Consider the following 21,350-nt stretch of genomic DNA (forward strand, 5'->3'; position numbering starts at 1 on the left):
ACCAATCCGACTCACGGCACCGCTCTCGGCACTGTATATCCCGCAGTCGCCCCAGACAAAGGGACTCGAGATCCCGGTCGACCTCCCGGCACCGCTACGGTCAAAGGTCCTGGTCTCACTCATGGTACCGTTATAGTGGTACCAGGAGCTATAACGGTACCATGAGCGAGACCAGGACCTTTGACCGTAGCGGTGCCGGGAGGTCGACCGGGATCTCGATTCCCTTTGTCTGGAGCGACTGCGGGATATACAGTGCCATCCAGAACAGTGGTGCCCTCCCAGGGTCCACTGGCACCACCGTGGCTGTCGAGACACACATCAGTGTCATCACAGGCTGGTAGCACATCCTATTCTCAGGAGCGTGACTCTGACGTCCCCAGCTGTATATTTCCAGAGAGCCAGAGCCACGAGCAAGGGCCTCATCACTGGTCCTTCTGGACACCGTGGGCATACCACCAAGCCCAATGTGCTTCATCAGCGGCTCCACGGTCGGCCCTGTCAGAACATCGGGTACTAGAGGCAACTGTAAGCCGCCCTCCGCCCCCATGGACACGGATGAAGCTCCGATACCATCTGCAGACACCCAGGTCTCACCTGACACAGATGACGCTCCTCAAGTACAGGAGCCCCCACAGGACCCCCTGGTCCCGGGCCTTTCCTCTTCCTCCTCACCAGATGAGATGGTGGCAGGAACATCCTCTTCAAGCCCTCCACCAACTGATCTCAGGGCCCATCAAGACCTTTTTGAGACTAGTGGCTCAAATATGAACTTACAGGTGGAGGAGGTCCCTGAAATAGAGGACCCTGTCGTGGACATCCTGTCGGCTGATGTACCTACTAGAGTGGCTCTTCCGTTTATCCACACCATACAGGCAAATGCAGACACCATTTGGCAATCCCCAGCCTTGATTCCACCTACAGCTAGGGGAGTAGAGAGAAAATATATGGTCCGCTCAAAGGGGTATGAATATCTCTACATTCACCCACCTCCTTGCTCTTTAGTAGTGCAATCAGTGAATGAAAGGGAGCGTCATGGCCATCAAGCCCTGGCTCCTAAGTCAAAGGAGGCAACTGGACCTCCTAGGCTGCAAAATATACTTGGCCGGGGGCCTCCAACTTAGGGTGGCAAACCAACAAGCCCTCCTAAGTAGATATAACTTTAACACATGGGTATCCTTGGGGAAGTTTACGGAGCTTCTTCCCTAGGAGTCCCGTCAAGAATTTACAGCCTTACTTGAGGAGGGTAAAAAGGTAGCAAGAACCTCCCTCCAAGCCGTTCTGGATGCAGCAGACTCTGCAGCCAGAACTCTGGCATCAGGAGTGACAATGAGGTGTATCTCTTGGCTCCAGGTATCAGGCCTTCCTCCTGAATTACAACAAACTATTCAGGACTTGCCTTTCAAAGGCCAGGGCCTGTTCTCAGATAAGACTGACCCCAGATTGCAAAGTCTGAAGGACAATTGCATTATAATGCGCTCACTGGGTATGCACATGCCAGTAACCCAACGCAGGACCTTCTGGCCCCAGCCACACCGTCCTTACGCCCCGCCTAGGCCACGTCAGGACTTTAGCAGAAGGCGTGGTTGAGGGAATTGGCGGAGGCAATCTGGCCCCCAAGGAGGTCAAAATCAGGCCCCCGCCCAAACCACCAGCGGGGCCCAAGCAGAACTTTTGGTGGGACGCCCGAGGACGGCCTACCAGTTGCTTTACTGGATCCTTCTCCTCCCTTTTTCAACCGTCTCTCCCAGTTCCTCCCTGCCTGGTCCCAGCTAACTTCAGATCGTTGGGTCCTGCGCATGGTGGAAGTGGGATACCACCTCCAGTTTGTTTCAACCCCGCCTTCACACCCTCCCTCCCCATCCCTCTTCAGGGACCCTTCTCACAAGCAATTCCTCTTACAAGAGGTGCAGTCGCTCCTAGCTATGGGAGCCATAGAGGAAGTACCAAAAGACATGAGGGGCAAGGGGTTTTGTTCCCGATATTTCCTAATCCCCAAGGCAAAGGGAGGTCTACGACCAATCCTAGACCTGCGAGAACTCAATAAATTCATGATAAAGCTGAAGTTCCACATGGTAACCCTGGGAACCATTATCCCATCCCTGGATCCGGGAGACTGGTATGCCGCCCTCGATATGAAGGACACATATTTCCACATCGCAATTTACCCTCCACACAGACGGTGCCTCCGTTTTGTGGTCAACCATCAACACTTTCAGTTCGCTGTACTTCCGTTTGGCCTTTCTGCAGTTCTGCATGTGTTCACAAAATGCATGGCTGTAGTTGCCGCCTCCCTCTGGCTTCGTCAGGTACACGTCTACCCATATCTCGATGATTGGCTCATTCAAGGGACCTCCCAGTTACAAGTGTCACAGCACCTGTGCATCATCAAAGACCTCTTCAGGAGCCTAGGCCTGATGACCAACACAAAGAAGTCTACTCTGACACCCACGCAGAGAATAGACTTCATCGGAGTGGTTCTGGACTGCAATCTGGCCAGAGCCTGCCTCCCGCAGTCGCGTTTTCAAGCAATGGCTACAATTATTCGAGGTCTTCAAACCTTCCCGACAACGTGGGTGTGCACCTGCCTCAGCCTAGTAGGTCACATGGTCTCCTGCACCTTCGTGACCAAACACGCGAGGCTAAGCCTCCGTCCCTTTCAAACCTGGCTTTCTTCAATATACCAACCACACAGACAGCCTGGACTCGGTGCTCACTATTCCCCGGAAGGTTCTGGGCTCCCTAACCTAGTGGCTAAACCCCACTCTAGTCTGTGCAGGGATGCTATTCCACCCACTGCAATCCTCGATGGCCCTAACCACGGACGCATCATCTCTGGGTTGGGGTGCCCACCTCGAGAGCCTTCGCACTTAATGCCTCTGGTCGCCTCAAGAGCTGGCCTTACATATCAATGTGCAGGAGCTGAGAGCGGTCTGTCTAGTATGCCAGGTGTTTTGAGAGCATCTCCAAGGCCATTGTGTATCTGTTCATGGACAACACAACAGTCATGTATTACATAAACAAGCAGAGTGGAGCATGCTCCTCCCTCCTTTGTCAAGAAGCCTTCCACCTCTGGGACTTTTGCATAGCCCACTCAGTCGATTTGGTAGCGTCTTTTCTCCCAGGAGTCCAGAACACTCTGGCGGATCACCTCAACAGATCCTTCCTGTCTCACGAGTGGTTGATTCATCCGGATGTCATCCATTCTGTTTTCCAGAAGTGAGGGTTTCCCCACATAGATCTCTTTGCCTCCCACGAGAACAGGAAATGCCAGGTGTTCTGCTCCTTCCAGGAACGCTTCTCAGGCTCCCTCTCGGACGCATTCCTGATCCCGTGGAAGAGGCACCTACTTTACGCCTTCCCACCATTTCCGCTCCTCCATAGAGTCCTACTCAAGCTCCACAGGGACAGTGCACACCTGATCCTGATTGCTCGAGCGTGGCCGAGGCAGCACTGGTACACCATGTTGTTCGACCTCTCAGTGGCAGACCCGATTCCCCTGCCACTCTGGCCAGATCTCATGCCACAGGACTTGGGCAGGCTTCACCATCTGGACCTGCAGTCTTTTCATCTCACAGCATGGTTGCTGCGTGGTTGAGCCAGTCTGAGTTGTGTTGCTCTGCCTCGGTCCAACAGGTGCTCTTGGGTAGTAGGAAGCCTAGGATGACACATCTGGCCAAGTGGAAGCATTTCTCCTGCTGGTGCGCTCAGCGTAACTCAGTCCCCAGGCAGGTGTCCGTTCCTACTGTCCTGGACTACCTCTGGTCCCTGAAAGAACAGGGCCTAGCGTTCCCTTCCATAAGGGTGCATCTGGCAGCCATCTCCGCCTTCTACTCAGGGGAAAATGGCCGATCAATCTTCTCTCACCCCATAGTTTCAAGGTTCCTCAAGGGATTGGAACGTTTGCACCCTCAAGTCAAACGCCCGACCACTACCTGGGATCTCAGCCTGGTGCTAGCCAAGCTTATTGGGTGCTCCTTTCGAACCACTAGCCACCTGCTCACTGCTGTACTTTTCCTGAAAGACAGCCTTCTTTGTCGCTATTACTTCGGCAAGATGAGTATCTGAGCTTCGGGCCTTGACAGCTGACCCCCCGTATACGGTATTCCATAAGGACAAGGTACAGCTGCGAGCACACCCCTCCTCCCTCCCTAAGGTGGTGTCGGCCTTTCCTGTCAATCAAGGCATCTTCCTTCCAGTCTTTTTCCCGAAGCCATACTTATCGCGTCAGGAACAACAACTGCCTTCCCTAGACATTTGCAGGGCTCTTGCCTTTTATATCGAGGGAACAAAACCCTTCCGAAGGTCACCTCAGCTCTTTGTAGCAGTGGCAGACCGGATGAAAGGCCTGCTGATCTCATCCCAACGAATTTCATCTTGGGTAATGTCCTGCATCCGTACCTGCTATGATCTGGCTCACGTTCTGGCTAGCCACCTCACCGCCCATTCTACTTGGGCTCAAGCTTCATCTGCCACTTTCCTGGCCCATGTTCCCATCCAGGAAATATGTCGGGCAGCTACCTAGTCATCGATTCACACCTTTGCCTCACATTACACATTGGTTCAACAATCTAGAGATGATGCAGCATTTGGCTCAGCAGTTTTGCATTCTGCAACATCTCACTGCGACCCCACCACCTAGGTAAGGCTTGGAAATCACCTAATTGGAATCGATATGAGCAAGCACTTGAAGAAAAGATGGTTACTCACCTTTGTAACTGTTGTTCTTCGAGAAGTGTTGCTCATATCCATTCCAAACCCCGCCCGGGAGTAGCCGGCAAGAAGGAACTAAAGGGCTGTTGGGTCAGCAGGGGTATATATCCGGTGCCATAACGACGCCACTCCAGGGGGCAACCCAGCCGACCCACCGAGTGTTGCTAAATCTTCCAACGAACGTGCATACGGCACGCGCACACCTAATTGGAATGGATATGAGCAACACATCTCGAAGAACAACAGTTACAAAGGTGAGTAACTGTCTTTTTTGTTGTGAGAATCTCTGTGTTAAGGTTCCTTCCCCACTTTGAACTTTAGGGTACAAATGTGGGGACCTGCATGGACACTTCTAAGCTTAATTACTAGCTTAGATTTGGTAACTTTGCCACCACCCAGAAATTTTAGTGTCTGGATTACTTCTTGTCCCCCTCAAAACCTTCCCCTCCCTGGGCAGCCTTGAGAGGCTTCTCCAATTCCCTGATGAACACAGATCCAAACCCCTTGGATCTTAAAACAAGGAGAAATTAACCATCCTCCCTTTTTTCCCCCCACCAATCCCTGGTGAGTCCAGATCCAATCTCCTTGGATCTTAAAACAAGGAAAAATCAATTAGGTTCTTAAAAAGAAAGCTTTTAATTAAAGAAAGAAAAGTAAAAAAAAAACATCTTTGTAAAATCAGGATGGAAAATACTTTACAAGGTAATTAGATTTATATAGCCCAGAGGAACCCCCTCTACCCTTAGGTTTAAAGTTATAGCAAGCAGAGGTAAAATCCTCTCAGCAAAAAAGGAACATTTACAAGTTGAGAACAAAAACAAGACTAATCTGCCTTGCCTGGCTATTACTTACAAGTTTGAAACATGAGAGACTGATTCAGAAAGATTTGGAGAGCCTGGTTGTACGTCTGGTCCCTCTTAGTCCCAAGAGCGAACAACACCCCAAAACAAAGAGCACAAACAAAAGACTTCCCTCCACCAAGATTTGAAAGTATCTTGTCCCCTTATTGGTCCTCTGGTCAGGTTTCAGCCAGGTTTACCGAGCTTCTTAACCCTTTACAGGTAAGAGGCATTAACCCTTAACTATCTTTTTATGACACGCCCCCCAAATCTCAGATAGTGTGGAACCACACTGGCAGTGATTTCTTTCTAGAACTTTAGAATAAACAGATTAATAAAACACATGCACCTTTACATATACTATTAATTATGTAAAACGATAAGATTTTTTTTACATTTTAAGGACAATTTTTTAACCAGTTGATTTTGGGAAACTTTTACGGGAGAGTGCATTAGCTACTTTGTTAGAAGCTTCTGAAATGTGTTGAATTTTGAAATTAAAATTTTGGAGAGCTAAACTTTACTGAAGTTTTTTGTTGTTTTCCTTGGCAGTATGAAGCCATCTTAGCACAACATGGTCGGTTTGTAGCTGGAAACGCTGTCCCCAAACGTATGGGCGTAGCTTTTTTAGGGCATACACAATGGCGTAGCATTTTTTTTTTTACTGATTGACCAGTGGTGTTTCCTTTTAGACAATTTTTTGCTGAGAAACACGACAGGATGAAATTCTTGATCCGGTCCTTCCTGCATTAAAACTGCTTCTACACCACGCTCAGACGCATCTGTGGTTACTAGGAATGGTTTGTCAAAGTCTGGGGCCCTTAGCACAGGGTTAGACATGAGTGTTGCCTTAAGCTGGTTAAAAGCCTTTTGACAGTCATCAGTTCACTTAACTGCATTTGGCTGTGTTTTTTTTTGGTCAGGTCTGTTAGTGGAGCAGCGATTTGGCTGTAGTGTGGTACAAATCGCCTGTAATATCCGGCCAAGCCTAAGAAGGATTGGACCTGTTTTTTTGACTTTGGGACAGGCCACTTTTGGATAGTATTCACCTTGGCCTGTAGGGGATTTATTTGTTTTTTGACCCACCTGGTGTTTAAGGTAAGTCACACTGTTTTGGCCTATTTGACACTTTTTAGCCTTAACAATTAGTCCTGCCTGCCTGATGCGCTCAAAGACTTTTTCCAGGTGCTTCAGGTGTTCTGCCCATGAATTAGAAAAAATGGCCATATCATCGAGGCAGGCAACTGCAGATTCTCCCAATCCTTCTAGGAGACCATCTACAAGTCTTTGGAAGGTGGCGGGTGCATTTTGCAGCCCGAAAGGAAGCACATTAAATTCATAAAACCCTGCATGAGTGATGAAGGCTGACCTTTCTTTGGCGGGTTCATTTAGCGGTACTTGCCAGTACCCCTTGGTGAAGTTTAATGCAGAGATGAACTAGGCACGTCCCAATTTCTCCAATAGCTTATCGGTGCATGGCATTGGATAGTTGTCAGGATGAGTTACAGCATTTAGCTTACAGTAGTCCATGCAAAAGCGTATTTCCCCATCTGGTTTGGGAACTAGAACCACTGGAGATGCCCATGCACTGTTAGAGGGGCGGATTATACCCATCTGTAGCATGCTTTGGATCTCCCGTTCTATAGCAGCTTGGGCATGAGGAGACACCCAGTAGGGTGGAGTTCTAATTGGGTGAGCATTACCTGTGTCAATGGAGTGGTATGCCCGTTCAGTCCGTCCTGGGGTGGCTGAGAACACTGGGGCGAAGCTAGTGCACATCTCCTTGATCTGTTGCTGCTGCAGACGTTCCAGGGTTGTGGAGAGATTCACCTCTTCCACGCCACTGTTATTTTTTCTTTCGTAGTAGACACCTTTAGGCCACTTAGTGTCATCTCCTCCCTGGGCTGTAAACTGACAAACCTTTAAGTCTCTGGAATAAAAGGGCTTGAGAGAATTAACATGGTACACTTTAGGCTGTAGGGTTGAGGTGGGGAATGCAATGAGATAGTTAACAGCTCTTGAACCGTGAAGGGCCCTTTCCATGATGCTTTTATCTTATGGGCCTGTTGCGCCTTTAAGACCATAACCTGGTCCCCTACTTTGAAGGAATGCTCTCTGGTATGTTTATCATACCAGGCCTTTTGCTCTTCCTGAGCATCCTTTAGGTTTTCTTTAGCAAGGGCTAAAGAGTGTCGAAGGGTGCTTTGTAGGTTGCTTACAAAGTCTAGAATATTAGTTCCTGGAGAAGGCGTAAACCCCTTCCATTGCTGCTTCACCAACTGTAAAGGCCCCTTAACCTCGTGGCCATACACAAGTTCAAATGGTGAAAACCCTAAACTGGGATGTGGTACAGCCCTGCAGGCAAAAAGCAGCTGCTGCAAAACTAGGTCCCAATCATTGGAGTGTTCATTTACGAATTTACGTATCATGGCCCCCAAAGTTCCATTAAACGTCTCCACCAGGCCGTTGGCTTGATGGTGGTAAGAGGTGGCAACCAAGTGATTTACCCCATGAGCTTCCCATAGATTTTTCATGGTCCCTGCCAGGAAATTAATTCCCGAATCTGTAAGGATGTCGGAGGGCCAACCTACCCTGGCAAAAATGTGTGCTAAGGTCTGGCACACAGTTTTAGCCCTGGTGTTGCTTAGAGCTACTGCTTCCGGCCATCGGGTAGCAAAGTCCATGAAAGTCAGTATGTACTGCTTCCCTCTGGGGGTCTTTTTTTGGGAAAGGACCCAGAATATCCACAGCTACTTGCTGAAATGGGACCTCAATTATGGGGAGTGGCTGGAGAGGGGCTTTGACCTGGTCTTGGTGCTTTCCCACTTGTTGGCACACTTCACAAGACTGGACATAATTAGCAACGTCCTTGCCCATTCCTTCCCAGTGGAAGGACTTCCCCAATCGGTCTTTGGTTCTATTCACCCCAGAATGGCCTCTTTGAAGATGCCAATTTTCCTGGTGTCCACCAGAAAGAGTTTCCTTGTATAAAAGTCCTTGTTTTACAACAAACCAGGATCGGTTAGAAGAGCTGAGAGGCGGTTGGGTGCTCCGTGCCTCCCCCAAAGCTTCCTGAAGGCTGTCATTTGCTTCCTGCTCAGCCTGGAACTGTTCCCTTGAGGCTGGAGACATTAGTTCCTTCTTAGACTGTGGACTTGGGCTTGCTTCCTCTGGAAGCGATGTAGGTGATGGGGTTGTTTTAGTTGATTGTGAACCGCTTTCTGCTGGTGCACTATGTGATATTTCAGGGTCTGGCTGAGCCTCTTGGGTAGGGTTGTCTGCTGCTTCGGCCAGTTCAGGCCCGCTGGTGCCCTCTGGCGTTGGAGTTGTAGATGGGTTTGCAAGCGCTGGCGTCAGTGCTGGCAACAGTTCTGGTGCTGGTTGCTTTTCCAGTTCCGGTCCTGGGACTGGATGCACTATGATTGTTGCAGTCGTTGGCAGGGGATCCGGTTCCACCACCTCTGTCTGGGTCTCTAGTAACACAGACGGGGCCCTTGTGGACGGCTCAGGAACAGGGATGGGTGTGGAAGCTTGTTCGGGCTGGCTGCGTGTGACCATTCCCACCCTCTTGGCTAGCTTCACATGGTTGGCCAAGTCTTTCCCCAGTAGCATGGGGATGGGATAATTGTCATAGACTGCAAAAGTCCACATTCCTAACCAGCCTTTGTACTGGACCGGCAATTCAGCTGTAGGCAAGTTTACAGATCTTGACATGAATGGGTGAATTGTTACTTGGGCCTTTGGGTTGATGAATTTAGGGTCCACTAAGGATTGGTGAATAGCTGACACTTGTGCCCCTGTCTCTCTCCATGCGATAACCTTCTTTCCACCCACTCTTAAGGTTTCCCTTCGCTCTGAGGGATTTGAGAGGCATCTGTGTCTGGAGATCTTTGGTGTGATTGTGGTGTAATGAACTGCACTCGGTTGGGGTTCTTGGGGCAGTGGGCTTTTATATGTCCCAGTTCATTACATTTAAAACATCGCCCAGCTGATTGGTCACTGGGTCGAGGTGGATTGCTGGAGACTGATGAGGTTGGACAATAGGGTGTCTGGGGCTTTCCTTGGATTGTAGGTGGGGTCTTGGGTTGCCCCCGCTGATAGGGTTTATTTTCGGTTTGCCCCCTCTGATATTTGCTTCCCTTGCTAGTAGTTTTTTTCTTTTTTGCCACTTCCACCCATCTGGCTCCACTCTCCCCCGCCTCGGTTACAGTTTTGGGCTTCCCATCTAGCATGTACCTTTCTATTTTCTCAGGAACACCCTCTAAGAACTGCTTCATTTGCATTAGGAAGAACAGCTTTTCCAGAGAGTTAGCACTTGCTTCTGATATCCAGGCCTCCCAATTCTTTCCAATTTGGTAGGCGTGTCAGGTAAATGACACGTCTGGTTTCCACCTTAGGGTTCTGAACTGCTGACAGGCATGCTCAGGTGTTAGTCTCATTTTGATTCTGGCCTTGGTTTGAAAAAGTTGATAATTGTTCATGTGTTTCTTAGGCATTTTAGCCGCCACCTTTGCTAAGGGTCCACTGAGCTGTGGCCTCAGCTTTATCATGTATTGGTCTGCAGAGATGCTGTACCCAAGGCAGGCCCTTTTAAAATTTTCGAAGAAGGCCTCAGTATCATCACCTGCCTTGTAGGTGGGGAATTTTTTGGGATGGGAAACACTACCTGGAGAAGGGTTGTTAGGGTTGGCTGGCACATCCTGCTTAGCCCTTGCTAATTTCAGGGCCTGCTGGTGGCCCTCCCTCTGGATCTTCATAGCCCTCCGGTTATCAGCCTTTTTGGCTTTTTTTTTTTTATCTTTTTTTGTTTTATCTTCTTTGTTTTTGCCTTTATAGCTGTCTTGTGGGCAGCTTCGTTGGCTTTTTTTTCTTTTCTATTTTCTCCATTTCTTTTTGTCTTGCCTTTATCTTTTTTTTTTTTCTTTGCCTTCATAGCTTTCTTGTGGGCAGCTTTTTTTCTGGCTATTTTTGCATTAACTTTTAATTGTTTTAGTTCCATCCATTTTTTATGTTCGTTGTTTTTCTTTGTTGCTTTCAGCCTAGCCAGTTCTAGTTTGTTAGTGGGTCCACTGGTACTCATTTTCCTGCTTTCTTGTGCTGGCCACACCCCTCTGCAGTTCACTGAAACTGGGATGCACTCAGCTCAGGGCTGCTTGGTTAACAGAGACTTTCTAACTAGCTATACCCAAGAGGTAGAAAGAAAGAAAAAACAATTTAGCTTGTAAATTCCTTTTGCTGGCTGCTTGCTTACAGCTTGAAGCCTCCTTTTAACAAAGACCCTTGTGAAAAAACTTAACACCTCTGCCTTCAGGCTGCTTTTTAGGCAGCTAGAAAGGAGAGAGAAAAAAATTCTACTGGCTTTTGGTTCCTAAAAAATCCCACCACTGCCACCATGTCAAGGTTCCTTCCCCACTCTGAACTTTAGGGTACAAATGTGGGGACCTGCATGGACACTTCTAAGCTTAATTACTAGCTTAGATCTGGTAACTCTGCCACCATCCAGAAATTTCAGTGTCTGGATCACTTCTTGTCCCCCTCAAAACCTTCCCCTCCCTGGGCAGCCTTGAGAGGCTTCACCAATTCCCTGGTGAACACAGAGACAATCCCCTTGGATCTTAAAACAAGGAAAAATCAATCAGGTTCTTAGAAAGAAAGAAAAGTAAAAAAATCATCTTTGTAAAATCAGGATGGAAAATACTTTACAGGGTAATCAGATTCATATAGCCCAGAGGAACCCCCTCTAGCCTTAGGTTTAAAGTTACAGCAAGCAGAGGTAAAATCCTCTCAGCAAAAAGGAACATTTACAAGTTGAGAAAACAAAAATAAGACTAATCCGCCTTGCCTGGCTATTACTTATAAGTTTGAAACATGAGAGACTGATTCAGAAAGATTTGGAGAGCCTGGATTGACATCTGGTCCCTCTTAGTCCCAAGAGCGAACAACACTCAAAACAAAGAGCACAAACAAAAGACTTCCCTCCACCAAGATTTGAAAGTATCTTGTCCCCTTATTGGTGCTCTGGTCAGGTGTCAGCCAGGTTTACTGAGCTTCTTAACCCTTTACAGGTAAAAGAGGCATTAACCTTTAACTATCTGTCTATGACACCCTGAAATCAGCATAGCTCTATTAATTAAATGGAGATATACCTGCCAACGGTATATCCCTGTATCTGTTTGCCAAACCAAATGAATAATATGCAACTGCTCATGTGAATAAAGTTACTCATATGGATTAGAGCTTTGCAGAACTAAGGACATAAGTCTTTATTTCTGCATACTCTGCACCAGTAATATGGATTCATGGATTTTATATTTTTTTTCATTATTTTTATTTTTTTTTTGGCCATTCTTAAACTATGGGCACACATACAAACTAGAAAAACAACAATTTCAGTTTAAAATATGAGATATGCAAATATAAAATTTCAATACTTATCCCCCCCACAGCCTTGCCATATCCCACACTCAAGTTATTAGGCTGTTGGCACTGAAAACAAAGCTTTACAATTTTCAGAAGTGGTATATCTGTCATTTAAATTGGCACACACTTCTTTTCTAAAATTTAAAAACATGTCTCAAAGCTGTCAACCATTTATAAAAGGGCTTTCGTACCTTAAAAGCATACTCATTCTAATGAGATGGTAGTTTTATATTATTGCCAAAAGTATATTACTCTTGTATAATTGTATTGCAGGAACATTTTTACTACGCAGACTATACATAACAAATAAAGATGAAATTAATTCTAAGATTTTGGGAAGACTTACAGATGAAGCATTAAAAAAGCAAAAAGAGGAAGAAGAAACAAGGTAAAATGTAACGTGAATGCATAAAATATAAAAATAATAAAAAGAATTAATTTGATACAAGATAATATATTCTACAAGAACATGCACTGTTTTTATGGTCACAAAAATTTCCACATCTATTTTACATTAAGGAGATCTGAAGCTATATCCATTAACACAGTGCACTTAACTTTTTTTTTTTTTTTTTAAGAATAGTTCTGGTAGGTCCAAAGTCCTGCAATACATTGTTACCTTAGTGGTGTTATCAGATGAATACTAAACTCAGATAACCACATTTGGTGTGGGGAGATCCTCTAGCTAACATGTTTTCTTTGGTCCCTGTCATTTGTCAAAATGACAACATCCAGGAAAGGACACAAGTTATCATTGATTTTTATTTAGTAATGAATCACAATTTGGCAAGCCTGCTTCTTGAAAGTATCTTAATATTGAAAAGCATTTTTCTGAATTTTCAGTAGCATTTAATATTTGAAACTTGTTTCAACCATATTTTATACAAATAAAGATACAGAATTTTCTAATTTCAGGAGAGAACTGCAAGAGGTGCTGAAATTAAAAGAAGAAAACCAGCAACCTATAAAGCCTGCTGAAGACCAATATGAAAGCAAGTATCATCTGATATAAATTTAATAACACCTCTTGGGAATTGGTTAATTGTTTAAATTATTTTACAAATTGGGATTCAAACTTTACCCCCCATTTTTAGCCACTCAGCATCTGGGGGAGGGAGTACTTCACATTACTCTCTACTGAACACCTTGACCAACTCAGGTATCAATATTTTTGCAGTGGTCTGAGAGGATTACTCCCATTTGTCTCTTCCTGGTCTTCAAAAGCCCTACATTGTGATGGCCTCCTTTCAAACAGGAACAGCTGGAGATAGCTCAGAGCTCATGAGCACATCTGTGTTCATTGGCCAGAGGGAATATTCCCTTCCCCAGAGCTTTGTGGCAGAACTTTCACACCAACTTGTGATATGTCTGAGGCCTGGTCTACACTATGGGTTTGGGTCGAATTTAGCTGCGTTAGGTCGATTTAAAAATGACTCTGTCCACACAACCAACCCCGTTCCGTCGACTTAAAGGGCTCTTAAAATTGACATCTGTACTCCTCCCCGATGAGGGGAGTAGTGCGAAAATCAACCTTGCTGGATTGAATTTGAGGTAGTGCAGATGCAAATCGACGGTACGAGCCTCCAGGAGCTATCCCAGAGTGCTCCATTGTGACCACTCTGGACAGCACTTTGAACTAGCCAGGTACACAGGAAAAGCCCCAGGAACTTTTGAATTTCATTTCCTGTTGGGTCAGTGTAGCACACTCAGCAGCACAGATGACCATGCAGTCCCCCCAGAATCATAGAGCGTAGAATGTTTCTACACTCCCCCTATCATCTCTGTCCCTGAGGTTATCGCAGATTAGAAGGCGAAAAAAACCACACTCGTGATGACATCTTTTCCGAGCTCATGCAGTCCTCCTGCACAGATAGGGCACAGCTTCATGCATGTAGGCATTCAGTGGCAGACGCCAGGAAAGAATTAAGTGAGCTCGAAGAGCGGAGGCAGGACGCGATGCTGAGGCTAATGGGGGAGCAAACAGACAGGATGAAGCGTCTGTTGGAGCTGCAGGAAAGCCAACAAGACCACAGACCCCCGCTGCATCCGCTATATAACCACCTACCCTCCTCCCCATGTTCCATGGCCTCCTCACCCAGACACCCAAGAATGCGAGGGGAAGGCTCCATGCACCCAGCCACTCCACTCCAGAGGATGGCCCAAGTGACAGAAGGCTGTCATTCAAACAGCTTGATTTTTAGTGTGGCTACAAAAAATAATGTGGCCTTGTCCTTCCCCTCTCCCCTCCCCCACCTCGTCCGTTTATTAATTAAAAAAAAAAGAGAGAGATAAGAAAGAATGCATGGTTTCAAAACAATAGTTACTTTATTTCGAAGAGAGAAGGATGGTTGGCTTACAGGGAATTAAAATCAAAGGGGGCAGGTTTGCATCAAGGAGAAACACACACAACTGTCACACCGAAGCCTGGCCAGTCATGAAACTGATTTTCAAAGCCTCTCTGATGCGCAGCGCACCTTGCTGTGCTCTTCTAATAGCTCTGGTGTCTGGCTGCTCAAAATTAGACACCAGGCCATTTGCCTCAACCTCCCACCCCGCCATAAACGTCTCCCCCTTACTCTCACAGATATTATGGAGCACACTGCAAGCAGCAATAACAATGGGAATGTTTGTTGCTCTGAGGTCTGACCAACAGTGCCAGCGAGCCTTTAAACGTCAAAAGACACATTCTACTGCCATTCTGCATTTGCTCAGCCTATAGTGAACTGCTCCTTACTACTGTCCAGGCTTCATGAGCAAGGGGTAGGCTGGAGTAGGTGCGACTATGCAGTGCTGCCACCTAGGAGAGCAGCCTGAGGCAGAAGCCTCCAGCTTGCATGATATTCCAGGCAGGACTGAATCTCCATGAGACAAAACAAAGAAGAGAATGATCTGGAGTCTCTGGCTCCCAGTCGGTGCTCTAAGAGGAGGATGGCCATGTCTGTCCAGGAGCCCCTCATCAAACTCACTGAGGAGGATTCCAAGGAGTCCTCCCAGAGCAGCAGTACCACGTCTGCCAGAGCACCCAGGAGGACCAGAATGGATCACCCAAGCTCATCTCTGGGGAGCAGGAGAGCAGAGTTGCAGGGGAAGTGGTGGAGCCATACACCATGCCCTGGAGGTTAGTAGGAGCCGAGCAGGGAAAATATTCCCAGAACCCCTGTCCAAGCTGCATGTCCGATGAGGATGGGTACCAGTCCTACTGCATTGTCTGCTGCAAAGGCAAGGAGCTGCTGCTATGTAGCAATGCCAGCTGCTGCAGGTGCTTCTGGGTCGAATGCTTGGAGGTCCTGGTAGGGCAAGGTACCTCAGCCAAGGCAAAAGAGCAAGAGCCCTGGAGCTGTTACATGTGTCAACCACAGAAGTGCTATGGGGTGTTACAGTGCCAACTGGACTGGAATGTACGGCTGCAAGACTTCTTCACCAGCGACAAAGGACAGGAATACAATGCACCTAAAATCTAAAAAGGTCCGCACATTTCCCAGAGTCACTACCCTTGATAACAGAATGTCAATGATTGTATTGGCTACTTGGATGACAGCAGTCACCACGGTAGACTTACCCGGAACAGCAACAGTGACAGCTGAACAGGCTCAATGGTTGCAGTGGTATGGCGTCTGCATGGGTAACCGAGGAAAAAGAAGCGTGAAACAATTGTCTGCCATTGCATTCACGGAGGGAGGGGCAACTGCTGACATATACCCAAAGCGACCCACGACAATGTTTTTGCCCCATTAGGCACTGGGAGCTTAACCAAGAATTCCAATGGGCTGCGGAGACTGCGGGAACTGTGGGATAGCTACCTACAGTGCACTGCTCCATAAGTCGATGACAGCTATGGTAGTGAGGATGCACTCCACTGACTTAATGTGCTTAGTGGGGACATACGCAATCGACTGTATGAAATAGATTTCTAAAAATTGACTTCTATAAAATCAATCTAATTTCGTAGTGTAGACATACCCTGACTCAATCTAGTACTATATTCTTCCTTCCCTGAATTTTGAAGTTAATTGAAAACATAAATATATATTGTAGTGTATATTAAACAGAAAAAAATGTAGATTAATAAAATCAGAAAATTCAAAGTTCTTCAAGTATTTATCCACATGGATCCCACTGTAGATATTTTTGCCTTGTGCATGCAAGCCTGGAATCTTTTAGCTAGCTGTGTCTTTTGGGGCTGCCCATTAGCCCTACGTGTCTTCATGCCCCCTGTTATGGGGTGTCCACCACACACAAGGCAGAGCAGGTTAAATTATGGTAATTAATCTGACAGGCCACATGTGGGGGAAGGCCTGCATATGAAAGTCAAATTGATGATGGAGCCCAGCTGAGAAGGATCAAACAGGGCTGATATAAAGACATGAAGTTGGCAACAGAAGGGGACTGCAGTGGAAGTAGTCTGCAGTCAATCCCTGGGAGGAGTGTTTGGTCTGGTAAATCCAGAGAGAAGGGAGCTAGAAGATACAGGAAGGAGTCCAGGGAAGTAGGAGTGGGGTCTTGGAGCCACAGTTGCTAATTATGGGTCCCTGGCCTGGAACCCAGAGTAGAAGGTGGGCCTGGGTTCCCCTATCAGCCACTTGGGAAGTGGCATAGCCTTGGGCAGTGGAGCAGAAGACTGCCTCAGACAGTTGTCAAATAGGACTCTGCTACCCTGGAAGGGGAGAACTATAGTGACCTGGCCAGCAGGCCAAGTCATGAAGAAAAGGTGGACAGAGGGAGGCAGCAGAGTGCATGAATGAGTGGCAGAAGAGGGAATCAGACCTGGAAGCAGCTAAGTCCCAGAGCAGCCAGAAGGAGGCACCCTTGCAGTGAGTGTACCCCTTCACACCCCTACAGAAAGGGCATAAAGTTTGGAGCAGCCCCAGCCACCATTCAGTTCCTTTTACTGCCCAAGACAGAGCTACGCAGTGTCCATCTTCTTCCTTGGTATATCTTAGTTCAGGTTAGGATAGGGGTTTTATTTGTTTTTTTTTTTTAATTCTTTAAAATTGTATTTGGTGGCCAGTGAGGGAAAAAAACATTTTTTTTCTTTGATTCTCCCCTTGGTACTGGACTGCACATCATGGGCTGAGTCTTGATCTCTGGGTTTTAAGATCTGCCTTATTTGTGAATCAGCTATGCTCATGCATGATGGATATGTTAGATGTCTCTTTTGTTTAGGAAAGTTGCATACTGTGGAAAAGCATTCAAATTTCAAATCTTTCCCTAAGAGAGCTCTCAATGCCCATTTAAAAGTATTTCTCATGGAAAAATCAATGAAAAGTGTATCCAACTCTGGAGTTCCTCCATGGAACCAGTCTGCTCTTTTGGAGCTAGTATCTACCCATATTCTGGCTACCAGAGATGTTACATTGGGAGCTGGTAAATCTTCTGGCTCTAAGAGACTTCATAATTCTTAAAATCATGCTTGGCCTTCCCTTTTATCATCCTTGGGTCAGTCAATGACTCCTGGTGCTCAAGGCAGGCAAAGGAGTGCTTGATGCCAAACACTATCTCACCAGTTAAGAAGAAATCTAAGTCTCATGATTTTGATGTTTCCAAGCTTACTCCTTCTAAGGCAGATCAGCACCATATCTCTTTAGGAATTATGTAAACTGGCTATTCTGCTTTGGTACCAAGTTGATAATCCTCATTGGCCACCACTGCTACTTCAGTACTGGGGATAATGGTACTATCTATTACTGATTTGTTGGTACCATGTTCTATTGTGAAGGTCCCTTCATCTGAGATTTCTACATTGAATTTAGCTTGGTACCAACTGCACTGGTACCCACTCCTATTGCAACTCAGACTCTTTTTACAACTTCTGTGGACATAGTGATTTCCCCAGAACCAGCGCCTCCTCTCCTAGACACTTCTCTGATTTCTGTGAGCTCTGTCGGTTCTGAAACCAGAAATAAGGGTACAGATTATGAAAACCTTCCTGCAACCATCTTCTATGATACTGGCATTGGTGTCTCAGAGACTGGAGTCTGGACTTCCTCATTCTGTGGTAACACCTCAGAAATCTGTACCACTAATGGAGAAGTTCTGCTCATCTGCATCTTCTTCATCTTATGGCAATAGAAATCCTTCTAGATTTTCTCTTCATTCTTTCTTTGGTTCCTGAAAGGGATTACAAAGGAGCCCCTGTTGTTGTAGATCTTATGCGTTGGACAGGTCTCAAGTATCTTGGTTTCTACTTTTATGGCATCATATGTCAGGGACTAAGGCTTGGGAAAACAAGTCTAGTAGTTAAAGACACAGATGGTTGGGCTGGAGAAGGTTAAGCCAGAGTCGGTAGTTAGGGACTAGAGCCAAGGATCAAGGCTGAGTTGATAGCCAAGCAGATTTTGTATGACTCATATCATTTCAAACCTCCTTTCCCATCCAAAAACCTCAATAAAAGTGTTCCTGAGTTTGCTGGGGCACATGGCAATATGGACATAACATGACCCTGTATTCATGGTTAAACCTCTGTCCTCTCCTAAGGTTGGCTGAGGTCACTTTCAGCCAATCAGGCACAACTTGGACTTTCTGAGCCTCTGGTGTTGAATGCATCTGTGATGGGGCATCTGCTCCACACTAGCCCATAAAGGGTTAATAAAACCCTAGGGAGGCTGCGCAACATGCAGCCAGTTGGCCCAGGGAAGTAGACTGCGGGGTTGGAGGGGACACAGAATGTGGCTGCCATCTACAGGGTCCCTGGGCTGGGACCCATAGTAATGAGTGGGCCCAGGTTGTCCTCCCTCCCATCCCCATTGGCCACTGAGGAAGGGCCTGGACAGTGGACTGTGGTTCCTCTAGAACGGGGGAGAACAGACTGTGGTCATTGGGACAATTCGAATCCTGAGGTAGAAGTGACGGCAGTGAGATGTCACCAAAGGAAGGTGCACGGGCGGACTAAGCTAATTCCCAGGACAGCCAGCAGGAGGTGCCACAGTGGTGAGTCATGCCTCATCACAATATCCAAGCTATGATGGGGGGTACACTTGAGTTTTCTTCAAATTCAGGGTAAGTAGTCCAAGGCAGAGTCTTGGTTATACATAAATTTACAAAAGCTCAAGTTTGTTAGTCTAGCCTGCAAGGCATTTCTGCCTCTCCTTCAGGGGCCCACTACCTAAAACATAAAGGGCAATACACCTATACACTATATAAACAATCAAGGGGGAGTCAGATCATCCCCTTCTGTCAGGAATCAATATATCTATGGGACTGGCACATCCAACATTGGGTTAGGCTAATAGCTTTCCATCTCCTGGGTACCCAGAATTATTTGCTAGATCAGCTGAGCAGGAAGAGCTCCATTACTAATGAATGAGAGTTAAAAGATTCTGTTCTAAACTGGATATTCCTAAAAAGGGGAGTTCCCTCAACAGACCTGTTTGCTACAGTACAGAAACATATTTCCCCCACCTCCTAGAAGCAATGCAAAGGCTTGGGGGAGTCAGAGGGTAATGGAAGAGCTGAGGAAAAGGGAAGTAATTGCTGGGAAGGAGGCTGGATGTGAAGTGGGAGAGTTGTTGGGTATGGGCAGGAAAAGTATTGATCAGGCTTTTTGGTGGGGAGGGATTGTTAGGGATCCCCCCATGCAGACCCTAGCTGACCCCTAGTCTCTCTCATTCAGTCAGGCACATCTGGCCCTGGTCCCATGTGTCCCTGCACCCCCATTCAGCACCCATCCCCCATATATCCCTGCACCCCCCATCCTTATGTGACCCTGTGTTCCCATTCAGCCACCCCTTCCCCATGTCTCTGTACTCTTTCCTCCCTACCCCTATGTGTCCCTGCCCCCTCTCAGCCACCCCTTCCCCGTCCCCCTGCACATCTTTTCCCTCATCCCCTTATGTTCCTGCACCTCCCTGCTATTCAGCCCCTGTACCAGTCTGTCCCCCCACTAGCCCTTCTGAATCCCATTCTGTGACACCCCCCCAGCAGTCTTATGTGCCCCACACTGTCCGTTTCCCCATATCCCATGCCTCCTGACCTGGCCCCATGGGCAGGGCGCTGTGAGGAACGCAGCCTCTTCTCTTTCCTAGCCGTGTCTGGGGCTGCTCCCATTGGGAGCAGCTGCTCTTTGTTCTAGCACAGTAGTGTCCCTGGTGGATGAAAGGTGTAACTGCAGCACTTTCCAGCAGAATGTATTTTCTGCTGAGGGGGAAAAAAAAATCTATGCAAGATATGAATTCTGCATGTGCACAGTGGCACAGAATTTCCCCAGGAGTAACTGATACAGAGTCCTTCCCTGGATTTTTCATATTGGTGAAGGAACTGAGTATATATTGGAGCTGTGCATGTGCCCTTGCTACAGGGGGCATGAAGGCATATAGGGCACATGCTCAGCTCCAATAGATACTTTTTGGTAAAATATTCTGGGCTCATGCATGCACACACCTTCGTTAAGATCCATGCAGATAAAAGCATCTCTAAGAACTCCAGTTACTGTAAGGCAAATAATCTCTCTTTATGGTTCCCTCAATGAAAGTAACAGTCCATATGTACTGTGTGGTAGTATTTTATATTCTGATCACTTTCATACTTTAATATTTGTGTAGTGTGGTTGACTTACAGTTGCTGTGGAAACCATATTTTTAGTTTCCAGATGTAGTGAAGCCAAGACTCATCAGTGTGGCGCCTCCTGCTCATTGTCATAGGAATTAGCTCTTCACCAGCTTCAGAGCGGCCTCTGCTGGCCGGCTGATGTCTCACCTGCCTCAGGCCCCATGTCCCTCCCAGACCCCGGTGCCCTTTTTCTTAGGGTTTTGCCCCAGCAGTAACCTCACACTCTGGATCTCCTCTCCCAGGGAAACTCCCAACCCTCTTAACCCACCTTGCCTCAGTGGCTACTGCCAGTCATCATCTAGCCCCCTCTCACTAGGGCAGACTGCAGTCTGTAAAGGCCACTCATCATTGACAAGGGAGTCAGACCAGCTGCCTCTGCCTAAGCCCAGACTTCACTTCTGCAGCCCCAGTACCTATTTTGGGCCTTGCACAAGACCTGCAGCCGGAGGAGTTGCCAGACTGGAGCTCCCCAGCACTGCTCTACCTCAGGTACCCTGCTCAGCTCCCAGGCAGCCAGATCCTTCTCTCTCTCTACAGCTAGAGAGAGTCTCTTTACAGTTCCTGGCCCCCAGCCCTCTGATAAGAGCCAGCTGGGCCCTGATTGACCTGGCCACAGATGTGTCTGCTTCCCCTCTCAGCCTGGCTTGGCTGCTTTTAACTCTTTTTTTTTTCTTTTTTCTTTTCCGCCACAGCCCTCTTCAGGGCTGCTTTCAACCCCTGTTCTGTGGGAGAGGGACAGGTGCCCTGCTACACCAAACTTTTGTGCAATTTAAAATCTAAATTATAACAATGTTAATGTAGATATATTTATTTTTAAATTCTATTTTTTTAAAATTA

General features: G+C 47.0%; 1 protein-coding gene across 1 annotated transcript in view; it reads left to right on the forward strand.

Moving 5' to 3' along the window:
- Nucleotides 1-21,350, forward strand: part of AK9 (adenylate kinase 9) — a 247,445-nt gene that overhangs the window by 84,715 nt on the left and 141,380 nt on the right. Inside the window, exons 19-20 of the mRNA XM_050951342.1 lie at nucleotides 12,243-12,357; nucleotides 12,885-12,961. Of these exons, the coding sequence (XP_050807299.1) occupies nucleotides 12,243-12,357; nucleotides 12,885-12,961 (192 nt within the window). The remainder of the gene's footprint in view (nucleotides 1-12,242; nucleotides 12,358-12,884; nucleotides 12,962-21,350) is intronic.

The sequence above is a fragment of the Gopherus flavomarginatus genome, chromosome 4 (assembly GCF_025201925.1).
Source record: "Gopherus flavomarginatus isolate rGopFla2 chromosome 4, rGopFla2.mat.asm, whole genome shotgun sequence".
Classification (NCBI taxonomy): Eukaryota; Metazoa; Chordata; order Testudines; family Testudinidae; genus Gopherus; species Gopherus flavomarginatus.